Source organism: Ursus arctos, unplaced genomic scaffold (genome assembly GCF_023065955.2).
Source record: "Ursus arctos isolate Adak ecotype North America unplaced genomic scaffold, UrsArc2.0 scaffold_3, whole genome shotgun sequence".
NCBI classification, from domain to species: domain Eukaryota; kingdom Metazoa; phylum Chordata; class Mammalia; order Carnivora; family Ursidae; genus Ursus; species Ursus arctos.
This window is the reverse complement of record NW_026622985.1, coordinates 50,500,337-50,527,747: the sequence shown is the minus strand read 5'-3', so window position 1 is coordinate 50,527,747 and position 27,411 is coordinate 50,500,337. Positions and strand designations below refer to the sequence as shown.

General features: G+C 41.1%; 1 protein-coding gene across 1 annotated transcript in view; it reads right to left on the bottom strand.

The window, feature by feature from the left end:
- The window catches only part of DNAH11 (dynein axonemal heavy chain 11), a 308,187-nt gene that overhangs the window by 222,575 nt on the left and 58,201 nt on the right, over positions 1 to 27,411 (bottom strand). The window contains 8 exon segments of the mRNA XM_057304208.1: positions 16,889 to 17,015; positions 18,534 to 18,625; positions 19,634 to 19,858; positions 21,346 to 21,468; positions 22,477 to 22,599; positions 24,054 to 24,212; positions 25,693 to 25,776; positions 26,698 to 26,856. Coding sequence (XP_057160191.1) covers positions 16,889 to 17,015; positions 18,534 to 18,625; positions 19,634 to 19,858; positions 21,346 to 21,468; positions 22,477 to 22,599; positions 24,054 to 24,212; positions 25,693 to 25,776; positions 26,698 to 26,856 — 1,092 coding nt within the window.

Here is a 27,411-nt window from a genome sequence, read left to right as displayed (position 1 = left end):
CAGAGTTGCCTCAAAATGTTTTTCTTCAAAATAACAATCACTTCTTAAATTCCAGAGTTTAAAATGGGGGCACCTGGGTGGCTCAGTCGGTTGGGCAACCGACTCTTGATTTCGGCTCAGGTCACCAACTCGGGGTTGGGAGATCCAGTCCCGTGTGGGGCTCCATGTTCAGCACAGAGTCGGCTTGAGATTCTCTCCCTCTGCCCCCCCCCACCTTGTGCACACACTAAATAAATAAATCTTTAAAAATAAGCAAATGAACAGACAGACCTTGATGGAGAAGTGGCCAGGCACTCTGGCCGCACCATCAGGTATTAGGCAGTGAATGCTTACCATAAAAAGTTACCTATTTTTTACTCAGCGATTAGACACTTACAAACTTCCCTGTCTGCACTGAATACCTGTAGCAATCACCCTGCTGGGAATTTTATAGTCAAGTTTTAAAATTCAGATATGTTCTTATACTATAAAAATTCATTTACTACAAGAAAGCTGTGTTAAAATATTTGGAAGGAAAATTTAAGTTACATGCAACCTTATTCTTGTGTTGGGTCTCAGGTTAGTGCGCGCTTGCTTTGATACTTAAGTGAACTCTAGGTCATATTTATTATATAAAGAAAGTGAATTAGATCCCCCCATTTTTATTGATCAGGAAATCGAAGTTGAAATACTAGATGACTCTGTCAGGTTGACAATGCTAAAACTAAGTGGCTTTTAGATGTTAAGCCTCCAAGTCCAGGCCCTATCTATGACGTTCAAATTCTTCTGGCATCATTAACTTTGATATCTTAAATCAAGGTATCTCCAAAGGAACCCCCAATAGCATACTGAACTCGACTGTAGGTGCCAGACTATTTGAAAAATAAAACAAACCAAAGTAAAGGACACAGATCGACATTTGTTCAGCCAGAGGCTAATTTGGAGACTGAAGCCTAACTGGAATAGAGAATACTGGAAGAGCCATACTTGTCCTGTCAGCACAGACCAGGACAGGGCTCTCCACCTTGAGGTGCTGGCAGGAAGAGGTGCATTCTGAAGGCAGGAGAGCAATCAGGAGAGCCACTGTACCTTTTTTGGGGTAGACTGAGTGACAGTGAACCCGAGGCAGTATCAAGAATGGGAAGAAGAGGTCCCTCTTACACATGGTACAAATGAACACTGCTGAGTGGAAAAGAGTTTGGTGTTCCTCAAGAAGTTGAACATACAATGAAGACCCAGCAATTCCACTCCTGGGTATATACTCAAAATACCTTAGAACAGGTACTTGTACACAAGTGTTTAGAGCAGTCTTGTTCCCAAGAGCCAAAAGGTAGAACCACCCCCAATATCCAACGATGGATGACTGGACACAATGCGGCACATACATACAATGGAATGTTGTTCAGACCCAAAAAGGAATGAAGTACTGATACACAGGGCACGGAGGAACCTGGGAAACGTCATGCTAAATGAAAGAAGCTAGTCACAAAAGACCATGTGCTGTATGATTCCATTTAGATGAAATGTCCAGAACAGGTAAATCCATAGGGACAGAAAGCACATTGGTAGCTGCTAAGGGCTGGAGGGAGGAGGGAATGCCGAGTGACTGCCTGATGGGCATGGGGTTTTATTTTGGGGTGATGGAAATATTTTGGAACTGGATAGAGATAATGTTTGCACAACACCGTGAGTGTACCAAATGCCACTGAACTGTATATTTTATTTTTTTTTAGCATTATCATCTCCATTAATTTATAAATTAATTGCATACAATGCTTTTTTTCTGTCAACAAATATTGAAATACCTAGATGAACAATCAAACCTAATCAATAAATGGGCAGAAGACATGAATAGACATTTCTCCAAAGACGACTCACAAATGGCCAACAGACACATGAAAAAATGTTCAATATCACTAGCCATCAGGGAAATACAAATCAAAACCACAATGACATACCACCTTACGCCAGTCAGAATGGCAAAAATTAACAAGACAGGAAACAACAAGTGTTGGCGAGGATGTGCAGAAAGGGGAACCCTCCTACACTGTTGGTGGGAATACAAGCTGGTGCAGCCACTCTGGAAAACAGTATGGAGGTTCCTCAAGACGTTAAAAATAGAGCTACCCTATGACCTAGCAATTGCACCATCAGGTATTTACCCCAAAGATAAAGACGAAGTGAAAAGAAGGGGCACATGCACCCCACTGTTCACAGCAGCCATGTCCACTACGGCCAAACTGTGGAAGGAGCCAAGATGTTCTTCAACAGATGAATGGATAAAGAAGATGTGGCTCATATACACAATGAATTGCATACCTTAAAATGGTTAATTCTGTGTTGGGTAAACGTTGTACCTCAAAAGAAATGAAAGGTGCTGACGGCCAGAAGATAGTTTAAAGCTATTTAGCCTTTACCAGCAGCATACAGACGCCACCTTGGTAGTGAGTTTTTCTTGAAATACAGTTTAACTGGACTTGAAAACTATCCCAACAGCAGCTTCTAGGAACAACACCAACCTGCCTCAATTTCCTGCATGACAAGACCAACACCAATATTGGTAAGGAACTCCTTAAGAGTGATTTAATCTTTGAAGCTTTTGGCCTTAACATTTGTGCTGTATTTGCAGTTTGAGTACTGAAGAAAATCACAGCTAGAAATCTGAGTTTAAAATAGATGAGTTTTTGAGACTCTCACTTACTTTACAGGTAGACAGAGCAAGAGGTGACGATCACTGCCGGGCTTATCATATTCCCTTCCATCCCTGTACGTTACCCAGAAGACATTTATACACAGAAACTATCTCCAATAATCGAACAATTCACTGTCACAGCTGAAGTGGCCAGGAAGTGCACAGATGTTTAATGGCTTCTACTGTGTAATGGGCCTAAATAATATTCAGGTGAAAAGCTGCAGGATAAATGAGACCTCAACTATTAGACACTCTCAGACGTTATTGCTTTGGTGAAAAAACAGTTTCAAAACAACATCTAGTCTTGTAGTCTCTCAATCAGTGACCAGGAAATGCAAAGCCTGCGGCTTGTGGTGCTCTTGTTACTTACTCCGACATGTGTGAAGTTGGACGTTTTCATATCCTGTCTTCCATTTAAAGCTTCTCAGACAACAGGGCTGGGGATTTTTTGTTTTGTTTTTGTTTTTTTGTTTTTTTTTTAACTAATGTGGACCCCGGTGTTCTCAAATTTGTTCTATTTCTATGAAAATTTCTGGATTTTTTTTAACAGTAAAATAAAAGTCTTTACTTGTTTGAAGTTCAGAATACCTTTTTATGGTTAAAAAGAAAAATGAGTGCCTTAGAGGCTCCTATTCTTATCTCACTAAAGAAAAAGGATTTGAACACTTCAAATCATAAACAAGTCAATAATGTGATTATATCTTACATATGTTTCTAAAAGGTCAAACAACAAAAGAAAGGTTATTCCCTCAGCGTAGAGTTTATAGCAAATTAGGCACATCCACCCACTAGTGAGTAGATACACAGAAAGTCCCTGCTTCACACGGTAGTGTGGGACCACAACAACGACTGTGCAATCTTAACAATCGATGGGAAATTTAATGACTGTCCTCGGACTTCTAAAAAAAACTTTATTAAAACATTAAAATCCCTCTCACTCTTTGTTACAGAAGTACAAGGAAGTAAAATAAAAACTATAAATATTTAGTACACTATAATTTAAAATAAAAATATTGATAATTTTTATTTCCTTAAAGAAAACTGATCAGGGGGTAGTTTGATTAGTGTTTGTCTTATCTTAGAACATAAGATACAGAGTGACCATCTTTTCTATGCCTTCAAGAATTGTCATACTCCTTTCAAAATTTGGATCAGCTGTCAGAATTTCATCCTTTGAGTTTTCAATGTCGTCAAATTTCTTTTAGAGTTTCTTTAATGCGAAGCTCTCTTTAGGAGGCTGGTATTTCCGTCATTTCCCTTGGGACATTTTCATCCGTTTTGTCACAATAACTGTTTTCATTTGTATCAGTAAGTTCATTTTCTGGCAGCAAATTTAGAATTTTTAAAATGGTACAGAGCCATCATTCCCAGTGAGCATTCTCCTCTATAACTTCATCTGTGTTTGAGTCATACTTAACATTTAGCATGATCAATTTTCATTTCTTCACTAGGCTTCCAATTTTATTACAAATCCCCTCCTTCAATTATGTGTATCTGTAAAATGTTACATGTTTCATCACTGGGGATAAGGAGGTAACACAGCACATGCATTGCTGTCTGTGTGTGAAGAATAACAGCTGCATGATGGCCAATCATGGACAGACTTCGGAAGGTCTAAACTATCCCTGAGGCATGATGCACTTTTGTTATTCACCCAGGGATTTTTGTGAAGAACTAGAAATGAAGTCTATGCCTTTTGCACTTACTGGCATTTAACATACCGTAGTATCTTAACTTTGGAGCATGCTGTTGGGGGACTGGTGCTTTTTAACCAACCCTTGGTAACTGTAATTCCTATATGCGGGAACTGCGCATGGGAAAAGCTGCCTGTTTAAGAGCATGTATTTATCTACCTGTAAATAAAGTAAAAAATATTAACTCATTTGTGTAATTTTATAATATAACATGCAAACCAATACAGCCATCCCATCAGCTGGTCTACCCTATGTTCACCTAGAAAACAAAGGCAAAGAAAAATGAAATTACTACAGCTTCTTTTTACATTCTCAAAGTTTACCACTTGCCTTTTGCCCATATCTAATTTCATAGTTGCTCCATCTATGCAAGATGCCTCTGCTGATTAACTGAGATAACATAAAAGCCTAGTATGACTCCTGGCATGGAGAGCACCTCAAGATTTATTCCTCTGTAGTCATTAACTCATTTATTCATAATAATGGTAACATTCATGACGATAGTATTTGCATGGATGTAAGTAATGCCCAAAACGTAGGCAGTCCTGCCTATTGTGCATGCTATCCTGTAAAATAAGATGAAAATGAGTTTGTTATTTGTACGTGAGCAAAAATTTAAGCCAGTCTGTCAAAATGTTACTCTTCTTTTTAATAATATTTCTCAGTATTGGTGACAGTGCAGGGAAATGGACATTCAACATTGTTGAAATTCTAGATCTGCAAAAACTTTCTAGAAGTTGGTTAAATCAATTACGGCATATTCTTATAATGAAACCTTTTATAGATAATAAACATACTGTAGAAGAATATTTCCATTTTGATTAAGTATATATGATATGACATAAACATAGACACATTAAAAACTCTAATCAAAAACAGTATCTAGCAGTATGTTTATTTCCATATTTTTCAGATCTTCAATAATGAAGATACAATTACTTATATAACCCAAAAAAGACTAAATTAGCTTGTTATAAATTTTTAAATCATTATAGCCAATACTAGGTGACAGGCACTGCTTAGTTTATTTTTACTAAAAATAAGATATGTAGTACTTTGCAATTGACTATTTATGAATATAACTTGGACATTGCAAATACATAGTATCTTGCAATTTGACTTTCTATTTATGAATATAACTTGGAATATAACTTTCTATTTATGAATATAACTTGGGCATATAATCAGTGCTGATTCTGTTTCTTAAAATCTTTTGCATGCATATGTAAATTTATATAAATACAGTCACAACACAAATGCTGAATTTTTAAATAACCTTTTGAAAATTGAAAGACAGAAGGAAAAAAAGTGTGTACACCTTAATAAATTTTAGCAAAGTGAACACGACTCTTGTAACCACCAAGAATTAAGAAACAGAATATACCTGCACTCAGAAAACCCCTAATATCCCATGACAGCCACTACTCCCTCCTCTCAAAAATGGACATTATCTCTAGATAATGTAGATTCATACAATATGTCCTCTTTTGTGTCTGCCTCCTATAATTCAAGGCTTACTTATGGTATTAGATACAACACTAGTGTGTTTTTTTTCCATTGCTAGGTGATACTCTATTGTAGGAACATAACACAATGTTTTCAGCCATTCTACCATTCAGGAACATTTGGATTGTTCGCAGTTGGGCCTGTGATAAATAATAATGATGTAGCTATGAAAATTCTTGGTACATTTTTTGGTCCACATATGTATACACTTCTGAGCATACACTGCGAAAAGAAAATACTAGAAAATAATGTATTCTTACATTCATATTTATAAGACACTCTTATATAGATTTCCTCAGAGGTCGTATCAATTTATGATCCCACTGGTTAGAGAGGAGCATGTCCCTGTTCCACATTCTTACCATTACTTAGTATTGTCTCTTTAATTTTAGCCTTTTGGTGGGTGTGATCTTGGTATCTCGTTGTGTGACTATATGTGTTTTTCTAATCCCAAGTCAGATCGAAGCCTCAATGTACACAACAAGAAAGGAAAATACGCCAATTCACGATATCCTCACCAGTCCTCCCATACTCAGTGACGTCAAAACAATGCCACAGCTCTTATCAAGGCATCTTCAGCAAGAAAAAACTAAAAAACCAAAAAATGAAAAGATACTAGAGAAGATTAGTTCTATGGGTTAGTATTTGATATTTTGTTTCGTTTCTAAATTTCAAGTAACATCTTTTGCTGTAAAAATCAGTAGCACATCAAAGTCCTTGAGATTGCTGAATGTATGCTCGGGGATTTAGGCATGTAGAAGTCAATACCTCACTAACGTGTCTGAATTTGCTTCTGCAGTGCAACTACTCCGAAGTTCAGGGGCTTAAAACAGCAATACTTTCTTTGCTCCCTACTCTGTGTGTCAGCCTTGCGGTTGCCTGAGCTAGTCCCCTGATGTCTGTGTCCGCTGGTGACCAGTGGCCTTGCTCATGGAGGTGCTGGCTTACCCAGCTGGTAGCCCAGGCACAGGCGTGTGCTTCTCCGTCAGCCGGCTAGCCATGGCTCACTCACGATGCAGTAGTCAGACGTCTCTGAACAGCAGCAAGAGAGTAAGCCCTTGCATGTGTGAGCTTGTCAACTCTCTTGCTAATGATACGCTGGGCCCAAACAAGTCACATGGCAATCCAAATGGAGATACAAGCTCTCGCCTGGATGAAAACTGCACCATCCCACTGAAAGGGCACGGAAGCATGGAGGGGAAGAATTTGTGGCTGATTTTACATCATTTTAAGTCCTTTTCATATTTCTTGCTCAGAAACCAAAGAGATGGTACCTGTTTTCCCTGCTTGGTATACAAGGAAACTGATGTTCAGAAAAGCCAAGTAGTACTTAGCCGCTCATCAACAGAAGCAGGGTTTGAGCGCACGCAACATTTCAAGGTCTCTGTTCTTTCTTATCCTTCTGCCTTCTGATGGATGGCTGATGCGCCTGTCTTGTCTAGTTCCATACAGTTAACATTTCAATGCTCACAATTTTTTGTGTCGATCCAGATTTCCATCTGGTTCCAACTTCCTTTTGCCTGAAGCACTTCCTTTAACATTTTTGTATTGCCAGTCTGCTGGTGATGAAATCTTTCAGCTTTTGAATGTCTGGAAACATCTTTATTTTGACTTCACTTTTAAAAGATATTTTCCCTGGATAAAGAATTGCAGGTGATTTTTTTCTTTCAGTTTTTTAGAGCTGTTGGTCCACTATTTTCTCATTTGCATTATGAAGCCTTTCATCATGCTTACGTTCAAACCTTTGTAACATAATGTGACTTTCTAGATGATCTTTGGATCTCTTTCACTGGTTCTGACCAATCTGAGTGATCTGATATAGGTTTCTTTGTAGCTTGTGCTTTGGTTCACTGAGCTTAAATCTACGGATGTCCGCCTTTCATCAAGTGAGAAATCTTTTGGCTGTTGTTCCACAAATATTTTTTGTCTCCCTTCCTCCACTTGAGGATGTCCGATATACACATATGGAATTTTCTTATCTTTTCCATATCTCCATTTTTTCAACATACGAATACAGCTATAACTTTTAATGATTTGGTTTGTTAATCCTAACTTTTGTATCCATTTTGATTGATGTGTTTCCTCGTTATGACTCTTTACACGCCCTGTCATCTTTAATGGTATTCCGCACACCACAAAGTTACCCTGCTTGGAACTGAATATATTTTTATTTCTATCTTCTTGAGCTTTGTTCTGGGGTGCAGTTAAATTACTCGAAACAGTGTGATCCTTTTGGATCTTGCTTTTAAGGTAGTGTGCAATCCAGGGCTAATTATTCCCCCAGCTGAAGACTCAAAGAAGTTCCTCTGTGAATTTCTGCGTTTCTCTTCCTACAGTTCTCTCCTCTTTGGTTCTCACCTATGCCAACTCTAGCTACCTTGTCCTCCTTGGACTCTTAGCTCTGAACCCTCAACTCCAGGAGCCCGCCAGATCCTGCCTGGTTCTCCCCCCTTGTACCATACCTGGAAACTCGCTCGAGGAAACAACAGAGACCATCAGAACTCACTTCTTTTGTTCCAAGTCTGTCATGAACTGCTATCTTCTGCTGTCCGATGTCCAGGGTCTAAAAAGGTCTTGCTTCATATATTTTGTCAAAGTTTTGGGGTCTTTTAAACAGGTGGGCAAATCCAGCTGCTGCTACTCCATCTTGGCCAGAAGCACAAGTGTATCTTTCTTTGTGGGTTTAATTTGCATTTCTCCGATGACTTACGGAGTCAAGTGACTTTTCCTGTTCACCGGTCATCACAATACCTTCTTTTGTGACCAGGCTGCTTGTGTATTCTGTCCATTTTTATATCGGATTATCAACCTGTCCTTATTTCTCTGAATGCAGTAGTTAGCTGCATATTCTGCATAGGAGTCTTCTGTTTGCTTAAGGCGTTGCCAACATCTTTCCCCACTTTGTGGCTTACACCACTAGTGCCTTAACAGTATCTTTTGATAAGGCAAAGTTTTCAACTTTAATACAGTCAAATCCATCAACCTTTCCCCTACACTCAATACTTCCATGAGCAACTTAAGAAATTTTTTCAAATATCATTCTTCCTTGTAGGTTATATATTTCATTGTTGTGCCTTTCACATTTCCAACTACATCCACCTAGAATTGGTTTTTTAGACACAGTATGTGGTAGGTGCCCCTCTCCCCCACCCCTGCACATTTACATCCAGTTCACCTCAGAACCATTATCATTGTTTGATTCTCTGAATAACATCTTCTTTGGTGGTGCCTGATGCCAGTTTTTATTTCTTTTTTCTCCTCCTTTTAAGTTCCATGATCCTGATGAAAGTTGTGATCAGCTTTTCAGACTGTCCTATCTTGTAAATAGTCAAATGTTGCTAAAGAAACATCAATAGCAAACATCAGACAAATCCGTGGTTTCTTTCTGCTCTTATCTTAGGCCCTGAGCTCTCGACTTTTCTTCGATGCTCTTTAAGAACTCTGTGATGCATTTAAACAGATTTAGTTAACTATTTTACCCAGCCTTTCTAGTAGTTGCCTGAACGCACGGTACTCTGTGCAAAGCTCATCTCTTATGGCCAGAAGCCCTGCCCCGATTTTAAGCTGAAGCTGAACAGCTTCTGTCAGAACCAGGAGCTCTAGATGCCGCAGCAAGGCTGAAAACTCCTTGGTGGCAGGATCCCACATTTATGAGGCTTAATTTTTGGATCTCATAATATTAAGGTGAGATTTTATTTTAATCCCACAGTGTATTGCAATACCCCTGATTTTGTGGTCTAAGTCATATCTTGGCTGTGGAGAGAATTCCAAGAAAGGAGTGGTAACAAAAACCTTAGCAGTGGCAACACATGTGCAAAATGAACAAAAAAAGTGGTTAACCATGTATTAAGTATTTCGTGAGGACAATCAAGGATAATCCCCAGGGGATATATAATTTATGACATGTTTTAAATGAGATAGTCTATCTTCTTGTCACACACGTAAATGCCTCGGTCCTTTGAGGAGGCGGCTGCTTTTATGGGAAGGCATCCACGTCCAACATGACACATTCCCCAACTACCATGTGACTCTGCTCTCACGAGGCCATTTGTAGGACAACCTACACTTAGGGGAGCAGCTTCTCTTCCTCACTGCTGACTGGAAGGTCAGTGGAGATGATGGCAAGATGACCGAAACCATGAGCACCCTCTGTGCTTGTCTCCTTTTACTGCCTCTTTCCTATTCCATCCTCAGTCTCAGCCCAAACTCAAGGGCAAGCCCTTCCTCCCCTTTATGTACCTAACAGCCCCCCAGCTTTCTACTTCCTCTAAGAAGTTGTGATTTTTCACTGATTGTGTTTCAAGTAAAATTCATTCACTCTTGCATGCCCTCAACTAACCACTTGAATTTTGAGCCTTTTTCACCATAGTTGTTGAAGGAAGACTAATTCCTGTGAGAAAAGACTGTGACACACTATGCGAGACTGTTGGGCCCCACCATCTTGACTTCTGAAATTCACAGGGTGAGACACATTCACTCAATGGAGACAACCAAATGCTAGCACTCTACAGAAACACTGTGCTTATGTACCTAGGTACCCCGAAGATCCAGCAGGGCTTTTTGTCACCTAATATTAAGCCCATTCCTCACAGGCACCTTTCCAAATGCCCATATTTATAATCCATTAAGGCTATCAGTTTAGTGCCATCTGTGCCATCACTGCAAATTTAGGGATTTTTTAATAGACAAGTTGGCAGATTTTCTCTAATATAGATTTAAGCTGACACCACTGAAGGACATTTCTGGATGAAAACTTTTAACATTTCTGAGTATATGCATTGCTGACCGTCTCATTTCATTTTTTTTTTAACGATTTCATTTTTAAGTAATCTCTACACGCAACGTGGGGCTTGAACTCACAACCCCCAAATCCAGTCACATGCTCTTAACTGAGCCAGCCAGGCACCCCCTGATCTTCTCATTTTAGAGAATACACTGTGGCCTCAATTTCCAAACAGTGGATTGATTCCTAGTGACCACATTAAAACAAGTAAAAAGAAACAGGCCAAGCTAACTTTAATGTATTTTATTTGACCTAGTCTATCTGAAATGTTTCAACATATAATAAAAAAAATTAGATATTTTACATCCTTTTCTTCATAGTTAATCTTTCAAGTCACGTGTATATATTTATAGCATATCTCAATTTGGATTCCTCAGATATACTTGATCTGTATTTCAATTTCATAAAATATACTGTTGCAAAAGTAGATTTATATGCTCAAGGTGATTCAAACACACTTTTGTTTTCCAATAACTGAATCAAATATCAGTATTTAAATTTAAATCAATTAAAATTTACTGAAGTTAAAAATTCAGTTACTCAGGGGCACCTGGGTGGCTCAGTCGGTTAAGCATCCAACTCTTGATTTTGGCTTAGGTCATGATCTCAGGTCATGATCTCAGGTTGTGAGATCAAGTCCCTGCTTAAGATTCTCTCTCCCCCTCTTCTCTGCCTCTCCACCTCCATGCTCTCACACATGCTCTCTCTAAAAATAAATAAATAAATAAAAATAAAAAATAAAAATTTCAGTTCCTCAGTTGCCACATTTCAAGTGCTCCCTGGCCACGGTGGGCTCATGGCTACCCTACATTAGACACTAGAAATGGTGATGGGTGGTAAGGAGGGCACGTATTGCACGGTGCACTGGGTGTTATACGCCAAGTAATGAATCATGGAACTTTACATCAAAAACTAGGGATGTACTGTATGGTGGCTGACATAATATAATAAAAAATTATTATAAAAAAAATGCAGGTCATCCCACTGCAAGTTTGTCTTTCTTGAGTCCAGCTCAAGGCGGGGGGAATCAAAGAATATTAATAATGAATGTGTAACTTCAAACCTGTTGCGCATAACTATTGCACCAGGACAATGAACCCTGCAAGTACACCTCTAAGTGTGTATTTCCAGAAGCAACTACAAGAGACTCTGATCACTGAAGTTAGGCAGGGCCCACACACAGGTCCTTTAGGGTGTTCGTGCCAATGGCAGAGCAGGGCAACTGCCGGAAGGAGAACATTTAAAACTTGATCTTAACCAACTTCCCAACAGCTAATCCTCACTGAAGGCACTCTATAGACACACTGATTTCATCCCTCTGGCATTCCAACTCACTTGGGAATTTCTGCTTATGGGATGGAGGTGGTAGTGATATCAGACTTCCCTGGCTGAGGAGTTCAGGCTGATCGAATTCCACCATTAACCACAGAAACTCACACTTGGGCCAACGCTCTTGAATTGAGGGTGGTGGGTGGAGGAGGGGGGCCCTGAAGAATTCAAGTCATTCACAAGATGTCAACATGAGTTATCTACCCACAAAGGGTTTCTTTTCTGGCAAAACTGCATTGTTATTCCACAAGCTGCAGTGGCCATGTTATTTTGGTCACACTGCAGGGAGCACATTCAGGAATCTAAGGACAAAAGGCAGAGGCGGAAACGCTGTGTCTGGTGGTCCAAAACCGAGTGTAGCAAGGCCAGGCTATTTGGTTTAACTGCCAAAACCATTAACTAACTCTTCCCTAGTAAGTGACCAAGAATTCCGGAAGCCCCTTCACTCTGCAGAACCACTTCAGGGAAAGAAGCTGACTGCGGCTCTAGACGACTGCAGCTGCCCTTAGCTCCTTCTCGATTCCCTGCCCACCTCAGCCACTCCTGAGTGGTTATCTGTGCCACAGAGGAAGTGGAACACCTTTTTTAATAACGCATCTTTACTAACAGTGGGATACCATTTTATGTGAATTTGAATTGTCAGAAGTTTCATTACTGTAACTAAAATATCTCAGTGAAATCATGTTGAGCACAATTTAAAATATCAATTTCAAAAATATCAACAATCTTTCAAGATGCTCAACGTCACCTGGCATCAGGGAAATACAAATCAAAAGCACAATGAGATACCACCTCACACAGGTCAGAATGGCTACAATGAACAAGTCAGGAAACAACAGATGTTGGCGAGGGTGCAGAGAAAGGGGCACCCTCCTACACTGTTGGTGGGAATGCAAGCTGGTGCAGCCACTCTGGAAAACAGTATGGAGGTTCCTCAAGACGTTAAAAATAGAGCTACCCTATGACCCAGCATTTGCACTACTGGGCATTTACCCCAAAGATAAAGATGTAGTGATCCGAAGGGGCACCTGCACCCCAATGTTCATAGAAGCAATGTCCACGATAGCCAAATTATGGCAAGAGCCCAGATGTCCATTGACAGATGAATGGATAAAGAAGATGTGGTATACATATGCAATGGAATATTACTCAGCCAACAGCAAAAAATGAAATCTTGTCATTTGCAACAACGTGAATGGAACTAGAGGGTACTACGCTAAGTGAAATAAGTCAATCAGAGAAGACAATTATATGGTCTCACTGATATGTGGAATTTGGGAAACAAGGCAGAAGATCATAGGGGAAGAGAGAAAAAAATGAAACAAGATGAAATCAGGGAGGGAGACAAACCATAAGAGACTCTTAATCATAGGAAACAAACTGAGGGTTGCTGGAGGGAGGCGAGTAGGGGATGGGATAACTGGGTGATGGACATTAAGAAGGGCACGTGATGTGATGAGCACTGGGTGTTATTATATAAGGCTGATGAATCACGGAACTCTATACCTCTGAAACCATTAGTACATTATATGTCAATTAATTAAATTTAAATTTTAAAAATGCTGAATTAAGGGGAAAACTCACAGAGTAAAAAAAAAAAAATCTAATCCTTTCAAAAGCTGGAGGGTCAGGACATCTGTAAATCAGGTTTACATTGTAGCTACATGACCGGACACTTTTTTTAAAAAAAAAAGATTTATTTATTTGGCGGGGGTGGGGACAGGAGGGCGGAGGTGGCGGGCAGAGGGAGATGGAGAGAGAGTCCCAAGCAGACTCTGTGCTGAGCGTGCAGCCGGACGCAAGGCTTTGATCTAAGTCAAAACCAAGAGCTGGACGCTTAATGAACTTGCCACCCAGGCGCCATCGCGGGCCCCCTTCTCTGGTGAGCAGCAGCACCCGGCTCCTTCGGTTAGCACGGGGTAGACAACACTGCCGGTGGCATTCATCAGCTCGGCTTGAGCAATTTTAGAGGCATCCGTGCTGTGATCTTCATATTCAGCTTCATTTCAATTTAAATCTTTTAAATGTCTTCTACTATCTAGTCATTCACTAAGGGGCAGTAGCGGTACTAGGACTGAGCAATGCCCCCGAACCGGAGATGTCGAACTTCTGACTAAGAAGCTAGGAAGGAAGGGTGAGAGGGCTCCCACGGATGTTAGAGAACACTCTAATATCGTGGTGATACCGAAAACATAAGAAGAATGATCTAAAGGGTACACCTTTGAAGTGTGTATATAAAAACAAAAACTCATCCTATGACTTAAAAAGGATGACGGAAAAAAAAATAATGTTGGCATCAGGAATGCATGTACCGAGAGCCAACATGTCGCCTGCCTAAAGGGTGAAGCATTGCTTGATTCTTGAAAGCAGGTAAAGAGAACAGGTGAGAAGCAGGGTAGTGATTGTTCTCTCAGCGCCAGCCTAGGGCTTCCAGTAAGGACCAAGAGGCAGCGGGTTTGCGCACGCTCTGAGGACGGCAAACAGGGATCAGGGAGCTTAGTCCGTCCAGGGCCTGTAAGAGCCAGCTCAACCCCTTAGCATCTGCTACTGCCAGCCACCCTCTCTCTAGCCAGCACCGCAGGGAGGAGGGGGCTGGAGGTGGCCATCTCACGCCTGCCGGTTATCAGCCCACAGGGGGATGCCATGGCTTTTCCTCGCTCCTTATGAGGCAGGTGAAGTACGGTTTTGCCCAACCCCCACCCTTATGTCATCAAGTGAGAGAGGTGCTGGAGAATCACTCATAAAAGCTGCAGGTGCCTGCAGGAAGTCCATCTGCGACGTGGCCCTTGCTGGCCATCTGCCGAGGTGGAAAAGGTAAAGTAGACGGAACACAATGGCTGATTTCACTGCCCAGGGCAAGAACTGGACACGCCGAGACAGAGCTGACTCCAGTATGGATCCCCTAGGAATGGCCCCTCTGCCCCCTGAAGCCTGGCACCCATGTTCCACGAGAGACCCAACATGTGGATGCTTGCTGTTGAAGAGAGAGAACACTCACTCACTGCTGGTGAAAGAATCAAGAACAAGTACTAAAAAACGCCAGTGACTGACAGATGGCAGCCCCATCTCCTCTCCAGATAAATGGGCAGGAAGGGGATTTGTAGTAACATCATCGGTGTCTCTCTGCCGACTCCACATTTATTATGTGAAAGCCTGGCCTCAACACAGACCTAAGACTGGATGTGTAACTAGACCTGCTGAGCTGCTTTCGGTTTATTTCATTTTTTTAAAATAGGGATGTAAGATACCTTCCCAGAGTGTTATTAAGGGGTCTGCTACTCAGCTCAAGGAGATTCAGCAGGGCACATTTGTGACTAATAATCATAGAAAATAAAACTTCATGTCTGTATTCTCTGTAATTAATACTGTTCAATAAACCAGTCATACAAATATTAAGTTTAAAGAATGTAATTAAAAGAAAAACAATGTTATCCTAGTTACAGATTTATGCATCTCCTCTAATTTACATACTGAAAATTCAGAATTGTAAATATTTTGGATTTTAAAGTCTTCAGGAACATGTACCTGTAACGGAATATGTTACCTTCTGCCTCACAACCACATGTGAGGGTCCAGCTTCTGGTCACCAGAATATTCCCAGGAAGCTAATGAAACTTAAGTGTGGTTATGACTGCTCTCTTTGAGACTAATTAAAAAAAACCCAAAAACAAAAAACCAAAAACCCAAACATCCAATTGTGTGATATGTGAGAAATGGATATACTGGGTTGTTATTCAGTATAATCAGAGGGATTTTATTTACAAAGCCATCTGGAAATTAGCATGGATGTAGGAAACCATAACTGAGGGCTGACCCTGGAAATGGTGCTGAAATTTGACTAACAAGTCTGTCATTAGTAACATGACTGCACTTGTACTATCAATGGCAAGAAGAGCCATCCCACCAAATTTAGGCCCAAAGAGAAATGATGACAGCGAGAGAAATAATCAAGATAAATACTATGTCCAAAGAACAGAACTCAGCAAACTATAGTGTGAAGATATATATATATATTCCAAGACAATGCATAAAAACATCTAGAGAAAGACACAGAAGAGGCTTTGTCAGCCGTCACCCCTGAAATACCTCAGTGGACGTTAGCAACTGAAAAGATGCAAGTCAAATGCAACATCCTCTCGTGTTTGCGAGAAGGAGTGCTTTGGCACCGGTACCAAGTCTGTTCTGTGATCTGAGCCCTCAGATGACAAAAGATAATAGCTGCTTTTATCTGCTTTAAATACTGCCGTGGGTGGTCTGTTGTTCCTGCACAGGCAGGCAGGGTTCCATGAGACGGTTATGTCGACGAGGAGCACGACATGACGCCGTCCACCTCTGGCACCACTGAAGACCAGCCCAATTTCATCACTAGGAAGGTGGCTCGGGGGTCAGGGAGCAGTAAGAGACCCAGTCATGGTCTTGTTCCAAGTGAGCCGTTCTGCCCTAGCAAAGCCGCTAACCAGTCAACAGATGCTCCAGTCCCTGTCCCAGAATTCTGGGGGATTTGGAGCCAACGTTTGCTCCACTAACTTCTTGCAGGTCACTAAGCCTTGCACCTTTGATAATACCCTTTCCCTTTACTGAGGACCTAGTTCCCTTTTTTTTTTTTAAGTACGCTCCACACCCAGCATGGAGCCCAGTACTAACAGTACTCACGACCCTGAGATCAAGACCTGGACTGATATCAAGAGTCAGACATTTCACCAACTGAGCCATCCGGGTGCCCCGTGGACTTGGTTCCTTTAGCACCAGCCCTGACATCCTTCTGTTGCTGCATTACAAATTTTTATTGCCAACTTTCTAGTTCCTGACGCATGTGACAAGGTAGGTGGCATCTGACGATGACAGAGAAACTGTGGCCTTCCTTAGCTAATGTAGAATATAAGACTTCCAAAAAATATACATTACCTGCTTAGGTTGAGCTCCCTTTGAGAGAATGTCGAGTAAGTCTGCAGAAGAGATGAAATAGAACCGCGGGAAAGCCATGCGCTTGGTCTCCAGGTACTCAGCGAGAGCTTTTTCACAAAGAGAAAGCCTATGGGAATGAAAACTCTCTTTAAGCCTATCTTGCCCATTCAGTGACTGAAACATCAACAAAACGAAACCCAGCTCCTCTCATCTGTCCACTCACCACAATAAGCTCACTGTCTAACATGGAGCCTGACTCGTCTTTGACACCATCATCTTCCTTGTGACTCATCTACAAGTCACGCCAGGTAGGGGACAGGTACATACACACCGTGGGCTGAGGTTAAATAGAGATTAGACTTAGGGTGATGTCACGCCTCATTTTTTTTTTTTTTTTTAAGATTTATTTATGTTGAGAGAGAGAGACAGCGAGCACCACGGGAGGTGGGACAGAGGGAGGAGGAGAGAATCTCAAGCAAACTCTCAGCAGGGCACACAGCCTCATGTGGGGCTGGATCTCACAACCCTGAGACCACGGCCTGAAGTGAAATCAAGAGCTGGATGCTTAACCGACTGAGCCCCCCAGGTGTCTCACTCCTCACATTTCTTAATGACATTCTTACTCAGCAAGGGCAACTAGGTTCGGCATCACTCATCCTGAGCACAAAATGCATTAGTTAAGATGTATTTGGTTCAAGGTCCTCCTGTACCCACTGAATGCCTACAAAACACACATGGTTTCAGCTCACTCTGGTATTCAGAGGAGTCCTAGGAGTCTGAATCACTTCTGCTTTATCGTTCTTAGCAGAGTGACCCAGGGGCAGAACCCCCAAGCCCCCAAGATCACTAAGAAATAATTAACTTCTGGGGCTCCAGGCTGGCTCAGTCAGAAAAGCATGTGAATCGTGGTCTTGAGGTCCTGAGTTGAAGCCCCACACTGGGTATAGCCATTACTTAAAAAAACTTCTAAAAAAAGAAGAAATAGTAACTTCTGTGGAAATCCACCCTTTTAAAATTATGGCTAACTTTATCTCTAGAAAATTCACAGATTATGAAATAACTTTGATTATGTAATATTCTTTTTTATTTAGAGCTCTTTTCTACCTTGCAATAAAAAGTGATTGGAATTCTGCACAAGCCTCTTTCAGTAGCTGACTGACCATTTTTAAGCAAAAGCCAGAATATCCTTACCACCACTACCTGTATAGAATTCTACGTGAAATTACAAATAGCCCTTAAGGATTTCCTAAGTACTAACAGGCTTTCTAAGGGTAATTTCTCGTATAAACTCAATACAAAATAAATGATTTGAAATTACTAAATGCAATCCAAGTTCTTAGAGTAGATGCTTAATAAATACTTGCAGGATACTGTAATAAAAGAAGTGATCAATCATGTCAATACTCTTGATAATACTCCAGTTTCACTACTATGATAGTCTTTTTGGCAAAGAAAAACGTATTTGATTTACATTATATACATACTATCTATTATGTCCAAGGCAACTAGACAACTTTCTAAGCAAAACTGTAAAGTAATTTAGTACACATCTATCTACAGTAACACAATATTAGATACTGTAAGATACCTGAAAGCAATCTCATAAAATTATAACAAATTGATCACTTTGTAGTTTTTTTCTTACCTGTACTGTAAATCTTTAAGTTTTTCATAGAGATTAGGTCTGCATGTTGCTTCTAGAACGTTCTTTATTTTAGCTGTTTTCAACATTAACTCCTGTACGAAAGTATAAGATGGAGCCATTGATATTAGAAATTACTTTTCTCAATTTTTCATCCATTTGGGGAATTTAAAAATGAGGAACTCTAAGAAAGTAAGGTTAAAGAGACTTCTCACACCATATCTATTCACTTTTGCTTTTAAACTTTTAAATGAAGATCAAAAACAAAGTATAATCACAGTTTTTATCAAAATAAATTCGATGGGCATTAGCACCATTCTGGGTCCAAACAAGCAAAAAGAATAAAGAGAGCAAGAGAACGAAGAATCTTAAAGAGGACATTCATATATGAAAATGAGATGAACATTCAACAGTTTATTCTTTCTTCCTTAAAAGTTAAAATAGCATTCCTCTGGGTGTTCTTCTTTAGAAAAGAAAAAAAAAAAGTTACTCCTCATTTCTATATGAAAAAGTATAGCCATTATTCTTTGCTGAATCATTCCTCATTATCATATGTTCATCTCCGTGTGCTTTCTTCTGCTCTTATAAACAAACAAGTAACTAATAGTACTGTTACTGGCAACCCCTCTGCAGTAATCTTCACGAAGATTAATGTTATCACACCTTATTGCAGGGTTAAGGGAAGTATCAGGCTTGCTGCTGCTTTTTGTATGGCCAGAAGCTAAAAATGGTTCTTACATTTTTAACTGCTGGAAAAAAGTCAAACCAGCTTAATATTCTGTCTCACATGAAAATTCTAAGAAACTCAAATTTCAGTGTCAATAAAGTTTTACTGGTGCATAGCCACACCCAACTGTTTACCGAGTGTCTGTTTATTTCACACTACAATGGCAGCGTTGAGTAGCTGTGACAGAAACCATACACAACCACAAAGCCAAGAATACTCACTATCTAACCCTTCACAAGAGCGAGCTTCCTGCACCGCTGCCTAAAATGCAACAGTGTATCTTTATAAATACCATACCCCAAATCATGGTTCTTTACAAGATTTTCAGATTGTCTGGAAAACTCCGCTAGGATAGAAAACAGTATCTTCTACGAACCTTAAATTCAGCATCTACTCCATCGAATCTTCTAGCGTCTTTCACAAGCTGAATTCGAATGTCTTCTGAGCAAACAAAGATGCTTTCCAGATGAGACCAAGTTCGCTGGACTTCCATCCAAGTGAAGATGACCAAGTCTGCTATGTTTAATTTATTTTGCCAGCTTAACACTTGCTCAATAAAATATTCCACATACTTGCTCTGAAGCAGACTCTGCAACTGAACCTAAAAGAAAGGAAGAATTTTAAATAACAGGTCAGTTGGTAGATTGCAAGTACCATGAGGGAGGGACTATACCTCTTCTGTTTATTCTTGGATTCCTAGGATCTAGCAAGCAATACCTGGAACAGGCAGAACTCGGTATCGGCTGAATAAATGAACTAACAGCATTAAATACTCATATTGACGTGCTTTCTGAAAGAAGAAAGATAAATACACGCAACTGCATTTCCGGCGTCTTCTACAAGAAGACCATGGATGTCTTTGTAGGCAGAAAAAATACTGTGCTCCAGGGTGCAGCTTTAGGGATTCAATTTTATTCCTTCATCTTCGCTCATTCTCTCCTTGGGGTCCCTGCCTATTAATCATTGCAAGGTTATAAATGTTTTTTCCCCAATACTGCAAAAATAAAACCAACTTCTCTGCAGCTTCCTAAGCCCTCAGCTTCCATTTCCCTCCCCTCTCGGTTGACTACCAAGCATGGACGCCAAGCAGTCTGGTGAGTACTTCTCTCCATTCTCTGACGTTGAAATCTCAGGCACTGAGTAGAAAGGACTCTTCTCATTCTCTTTCACCTCTGTTTGGTATATTTGACTCTTCTCCCCCAGCACCAATTTTATTAAGCTATTATTGAAATGTTACATGAAATTTAAGGTGTACCATGTGATACTGCGATACATACATATATTGTAAAATGGTAACCACAAAAAGGTTCCTTCACACATCCATTCCTCATGGAATAACCTTTTTTAGGGTGTGGTAATAATATTTGTTCTCCTAACAACTTTCAAGTTGACAATACAGTATTGTTAATTCTAGTCACCATGACATACTTGAGATCCCCAGAATTTACTCATCTTATACTTGGAAATGTGTGCCCTTTGACCAACATCTCCACATTTCTGCAATCCCCAGCCCCTGACAACCACTGTTGTCCCCACTGCCCCCAACACCCTTCTCTGATTGCCATTCCTTACTGACTTACCATCCCAAGTCACAAGGCTCTTGCTGAGTCTTTCACCCTCCCCAACACAAAGCCTCCCTGTCACTTCTTAGACCCCTCGGAGCCCTACCGTCCGTCTCCCTACTCAAGTCCAAGTTCCTTGAGAGTAAGTGTTCATACCTTTTTTTTTTTTTTTTTTTTTTTTTTTTTAAAGATTTTATTTATTTATACGACAGAGAGACAGCCAGCAAGGAGGGAACACAAGCAGGGGGAGTGGGAGAGGAAGAAGCAGGCTCATAGCAGAGGAGCCTGATGTGGGGCTCGATCCCATAACGCCAGGATCACGCCCTGAGCCGAAGGCAGACGCTTAACCGCTGTGCCACCCAGGCGCCCCAGTGTTCATACCTTTTGATCCCAAATGGTACCATGCCCAGAGTCTGGGACAAGTAGATACCCAATGAATGAATAAATACTGACTACTGGAACTTGGAAAAAGTCTAAAATTGCCATTTAAAAGAAAGAAATCTGTAATCAAAACACCACATCTTACTTGGTTGTGCTCTAGAGTCTCAAACAGTTGTTCATCGGATTTTAGTAATGGGATGCCCGTCCGATAGTGAACTTCATACGAGAACTCCATGGTTGCCCAGGTCTGACTGATTTCAGTAATAGCCTAAACATAAACAGTATTAAGTTATGTGCACAGAAGTTTAATTTATGACGAACATTTAAGGCTATCATCTGAAATTTAAAAAAAAAAACTTTTATAGTTCTCAAAAAAAAAATGCTATCCAATACTATTGGCCTCATTTTTTTCCTGCAACTAATTCAAAGTGATGAGGTTCAGAGAATGAATTTCATCTCACAAAACCAAGCATCACCCTATTATCAAATTTCTCTTGGATCTGAGTTTTACATCCTTCACTGAAACAGAATGGCAGAGCAGAAAGGGTCATCAAAGTTATCTAAAGGTTTAATAGAGATTATGTACACATCGGCCAGCAGGAGCCAGGCAGTGCTCGGAGTGCCTGAACGTGAACCGGGTGAGTCAGTTACCACAGTGTACCTCGGTTTCCTCATCGGTAAGACAGGGCTAAGAGCATTACCAACCTGAGAATTAAGTGAAATAATATAAAGCACATAGAGCAGTGCTTGCAACAAAATAAATGACACGTTAAGTGTTCTCTGCTATCACCACCACCACCACCATCATCACCCCCAGCACCACCATCACCACCACCACCATCATTACCACCAGCACCATCAGCACCACCTCCAGCACCATCATCACCACCACCACCATCATCATCACCATCATCACCCCCGGCACCACCACCACCATCATCATCACCATCATCACCAGCACCACCACCACCACCACCACCATCATCACCAGCACCACCACCACCAGCACCACCATTACCACCAGCACCACCACCATCATCATCATCCCCAGCATCACCACCACTCCCACCACCACCACCAACTGGGCCCACCCTCCTGTCTTACACATGGACTGTGGCTTAGAAGGATTCAGATCCTGCCCATGTCACACACACTAGCAGCGGAAAAGAAAATGGGACTCAGCTGTCCACACACCCATGGCACGGGGACTTCCAAGTCTTAGGGGCTACTGCACAGAACTAGCTCAATGTGACACAGAACAGCCCGAAGACACCACCTTTTCAGTCCCCAGTTCCTTCACTGCTTGGTCCACAATGCTTCGGACATCATCTTCCACTTGGTGTAACCGCAGTGCTAACAAATCTGCCAAAGCTGTGGCTTCACTGATAGAAAATCTGACCTAATTAGGAAGAGAAAAGGGCAGAATTTGCATGACACATATATTAGTGGTTCTTGTGCCTAATGGCCAGAAGAATGAATCACAGCTAAATATATTCAAGTCGGCTGCTGAGCACACCTCTAGTTCTGGAAGGTGGGGACCGTAAAAGGCTCAGAGTCACTGAGGCCTCACCCACCAGAAGCTGGGACCAAGGCTCAGGCCACAGTCACACTCCACTGCTTCCCTTTGTTTCATATCCTTCCCTTGTCAGCTCATTTCTTATCTCTCTGCCCACAAAACCCATTTTTAAAGAGAATCACAGTATTCATTTATTTTAATTTGGTTGAAATCCCAGGAATCAGGGAGTAGCTCATTTGTCTTTTCTTCCTAAAGTACTCTATTCACTGGACATAATTCCCAGTGGCTTCCGTGATTTAACTTAGTTTTCTCACTAATTTAATCTTAGCTCCTTGGCAAAAAATATTCTTACTCGTAGTGTCATTATTCATATTTACCATGTGACAAAATAATTCACATTTATTTCCTCATCATCTTGTTGACTGCCACCCCCCCCAACCCCAGTATTTGCTAAGCAGCTCTCTACTCTCCCTAAGCGCTCTAACTCAACCACAGGCCTCATCCATGGAGAGCCGACCTGCCCCGTGGTTACAGGAAAGCTCCTTTACTGCGGCTGCTAATACCCAGTCCTTGCTTCTTGGAAGCTGCGGCCCTCTCCGGCTCTGCCCAGCCTGTGACTACGGTTCTTTGTGCCGTGCTGTGCTCCATACAAGGCTTTCACATCATCTCTCTTGATCCTTACGAGATTCCTCTGACGTATGAGAGCACACAGCATCCACTCATTTTATTAATAAAAAACAAAACTCAAGATAGATTAAGTGTCTTGTTTGAGGTTACACAGTCAGTAAAAGACAAAAGAAGGGCGTCTTAGTTCAGGCTGCTGTTAAGATAATGCCGTCAACGGGGTGCTTTAAATAATGAACATTTATTCCCTTGCTCACAGTTCTAGAGGCTGGAAGTCCGACACCAGGATGCCAACATAGACGGGTTCCTGGTGAAGGCCCTCTTGGTTTACGGATGTGTCTTCTCGCTGCACCCTCACATGGCAGAAGGTAGAAATTTCTGGTCTTTCCATCCGGTTCTAATGGCACTAATAAGAACTCTACCCTCCTGACCTAACTACCTCCTGAAAGCCTCACCTCCAAATGCCATCACATTGGAGATTTAGGCTTGAAAATATGAATTGGGGCAGGGGGTGGGGTGGGGTGGGGGGAACATTCAGTCCACAGCAGGGGCTGAAGGAGGACCTTGGCATGATCAGTGTGTTGGTTCTACCTTGAGGAGCTTGACCTCCCCCATTTGACCAGAAGTCTTTTCACAAATTTCACTTCATCCCAGATGAATAATGTAAACTACAGTCACAAAAATATTCAATGATCAAGATCCAGGAAACTGACCCCAGTGGCCTTCATCAGCTGCTGCCAATGCCGGTCTCTGAGAGCAGGGCTCTGTAACTCCCTGACAGCTCGCAGGGAGGCCGCCATGTCCTTCACCGTACTTTCCAGGCCTCCATAAGCATCCCACACACGGACTTCCTTGTCCAGTGACCAGATTTCCTAAAGTAAAAAAAAAAACAAAAAAAAACAAAAAATAGATCCCCAGATGTATTAGTACATTTCATAATTTGTGTTCTATGAAAGAATAAATCTACCTTTCCCTGGATTATAAAAGAGTGGAAGCATTTAAGCCCCTGGTTAAGGGCTAAAGCCAGAGAAACAGAAAAAGATCCACTCATCTGTCTATCACAAGTCCTCTGTGTATAAGCCACTTGGATACACTGGTTTCTTATTCACAGGCTCTAACTGGGTGTCCCATGAGGAAACCCAGGGGACACTAACTGTAGGAAAGCTAACAGAGTTTCCAGGACGTTTACAAGGAAGAGTGTGTCCTCTGGAAACATAAATAAGCAGAAAACAGACATTGTTACCTGGATTACTAATATCTTCCTCCAGAGACCTGACTTATTTAAGCGGTAGCCTTGAAATGTTCATTACCATTGAGTGTTTGTTCCTTGGCGCCTAAATATTTCATGATTTTAAGATGTGTCAAATAGGGCCCTTTGACTTGGTGTTCTTGGCCCATGAAACATCAAAAATTGTAAATGAGAAAACCCATAATCAAACACAGGGAAAAAGACAATGCTACTTGTTTAAAACAAAACTTCAGCTGAGAGTGGGGGTTAAGGTGTCCCTCTGAAGTGAGATAACCAAACTACACAAGAGATAGATAGGGACTGGGCACAATAATGAGAAATAGTGACCCCCTGACATTCAAAGGAATCATCCAAAAGAAGCATTTTAGTTAGGGTCTTTAGGATAAGGATAACATGAGGGAAAAATGGCAAAACTTGGTAGGAGCTGAGCACAGCACTGAGTTGAGGCAAACGTGTTCTGAGAAAAAAGCCAACGACCCTACCGCTATTTAGCTGCCTCCCACTTCCATGCATTTTGGCTTTATCCAAAGACGTTCTACCCTCTTTAGAGGGCAGATGGCTATGGGGACTAGATACCGAAGCACTATATTCAAATCAGCTCTGTTCTATCTTGAGCCTCCTTGGGACATCAGAATAGTCAATAAGAACAACAAGGATCACAGTGTTCCATATACATTCGCAAGTGGCATACTTCAATTAGTTGCCCCAAATCCCAGAATGAAAAGGTATCTTTTAATACAAAATAATGTTTGCCAAGACAGGAATTCAAAAGCTTTCATAAGCTTAACCTCTCAGGCCTGGTACTTTTAATCTTAACATCCTCCATTCTAGATAGCCAAGGGAGGTTCAGGGTTATAGCGACTACTCATCAATCCATTTGCCCTAATATGCTTTCATCCACTCATTCACAAAAAGGCAGGCTTGATTAGAAATGCAACTGGCTCAGGGTTAAAAAAAAAAAAAAAAAAAGTACTATCTCCTGTCATCCTGTTTGAAGTAAATAAGGACACACAGCCCAACATACCAGATACTCCGTTAGGCAAGATGGAAGGAGGTGGGGCTGAGAAAGAGAAATGGTTGTAATCGACAGTTATGGAACTTGCCTTGGCAAACCTTCTGAGTTCTACATCCATCTGTTCCACATTAATCTGTCTCCACTGGGTTTTAGTCCAATTATCAATGCTTCTCTGAAAACGCACAAGCAGATAAAAGTGTCAACAACATTTGGTGAAAGCAAGTCTCCACAGCAAAATATATAAACTGATGATACACAGTGATTCCATCATCCAGTGAAAAGTCAATTATTTAAATATTAACTGCACTTGTCAAAACTTCCCTATCAGCAAAACAAAAAAGTTGTCAGGACATGTCAAACTTAAGGTGAAAACATTATGATATATTAATTTCTAGTAGCAGTGACAAATTCCACTTACATGCTATCATTATCATTTAATCCTGAGTACTCTGAATTGATAAGTGTATTACCATTAAATACCAGGTTTTAAAATTCTACATGTAACATAAATTGAGCTTCCGTAAGACAGTCTTCATCCATTATCGACAAAATGCTCGTTCACTTCTTGACCACATTCTGTGTCCCTTAACACATATCTATATGGCTTTCAACTAACTTCAAAGCAAATTATGGATAATACGTGTTGCAATATACCTAGTTCCCCAGAACTTATTTTTACCCTTAAGTTTGTGACTTAATCAGCAACATGCAAATTCACTTCAGTCAGGTCTGTTGTACATGCACAGACATGTAGGTAGGAGTCTATACATGAATTTGTACGCACAGGTCACCATGTACATGGAGCATATACTTATGTATTATTTTCATTTATATCTTACATAATCCCTGAAAAGAATCTGAAGCAGTCGATTCATTACACAGTTTCATTCAGATCCAAAAAGAAAACAACTGATAATTTGGAGAAAAATCTTCTCAGAGAGATAGACAAATTTTAATTGAGGGGGGGAGAATATAACGCCCACAGATTTCAAGACGTTATAAAAGCCCCACAGAATGATACAGACACTAAAAATTGCCTATTTATACAAAAGAATTATTAGAAAAGAAAAAGAAAAAAAAGGCAGCGTCTTACCGTAACGTAAGTTACGACATCCCAGAGGCCCTTGAGCAATTTTATTTCTTTGCGACACTGCTTCATTGGTCTGTAGTCGGGAAGAGCCACTTCAAAGAGGTGGGTAGATTCTTGCATCTGTAACATTTCCTCTTCCAACGCCTCAAGCTCGTGATTTGCCTAAGGAGAAAACACGCACACACATGCACACCAACGCCCCGAACACCCAGTGAACTGCCAGGGAGAGAGAAGCCGCGCGGTGCTGCGCACCCCTGGTGAGGGCAACACGTGCAACCTCGATTTTAAAACGAAAATTAAAAGAAGTCGGCAGCGTCATTATTGGTAAACTGGACGGTTCTGAGGAGCAGACTCACAGCTACTCAACACGTGAGAGGAGTCACCAACACAGTTGTGTCACCCATACTGCCCACCCCTGACGCTTCAGCGTCAGATTTCTACGAAAACCACCTTCCTGGCTTTCACTGCACCGCGGGGGCGCGGCTGGGGCCCACGGTGGGGCTCTAGAGCGTCTGCTGAAGGAGCAACCACTTCTTTAAAAACAAAAAGGTTTCGGATTTAAGAAAAACATCCTAGAGCTTATCAATAGTACAAAAGGTACTGAAGAGGATTCACGAAATAAAACCCTGGAGCTAAAGCCAGCACAGGGGGAGAAAGTTCGCTGCACGACGAGCGTCCCCAGGCTGGTCCACCATCCCATCCCTACCCACGTGGGAG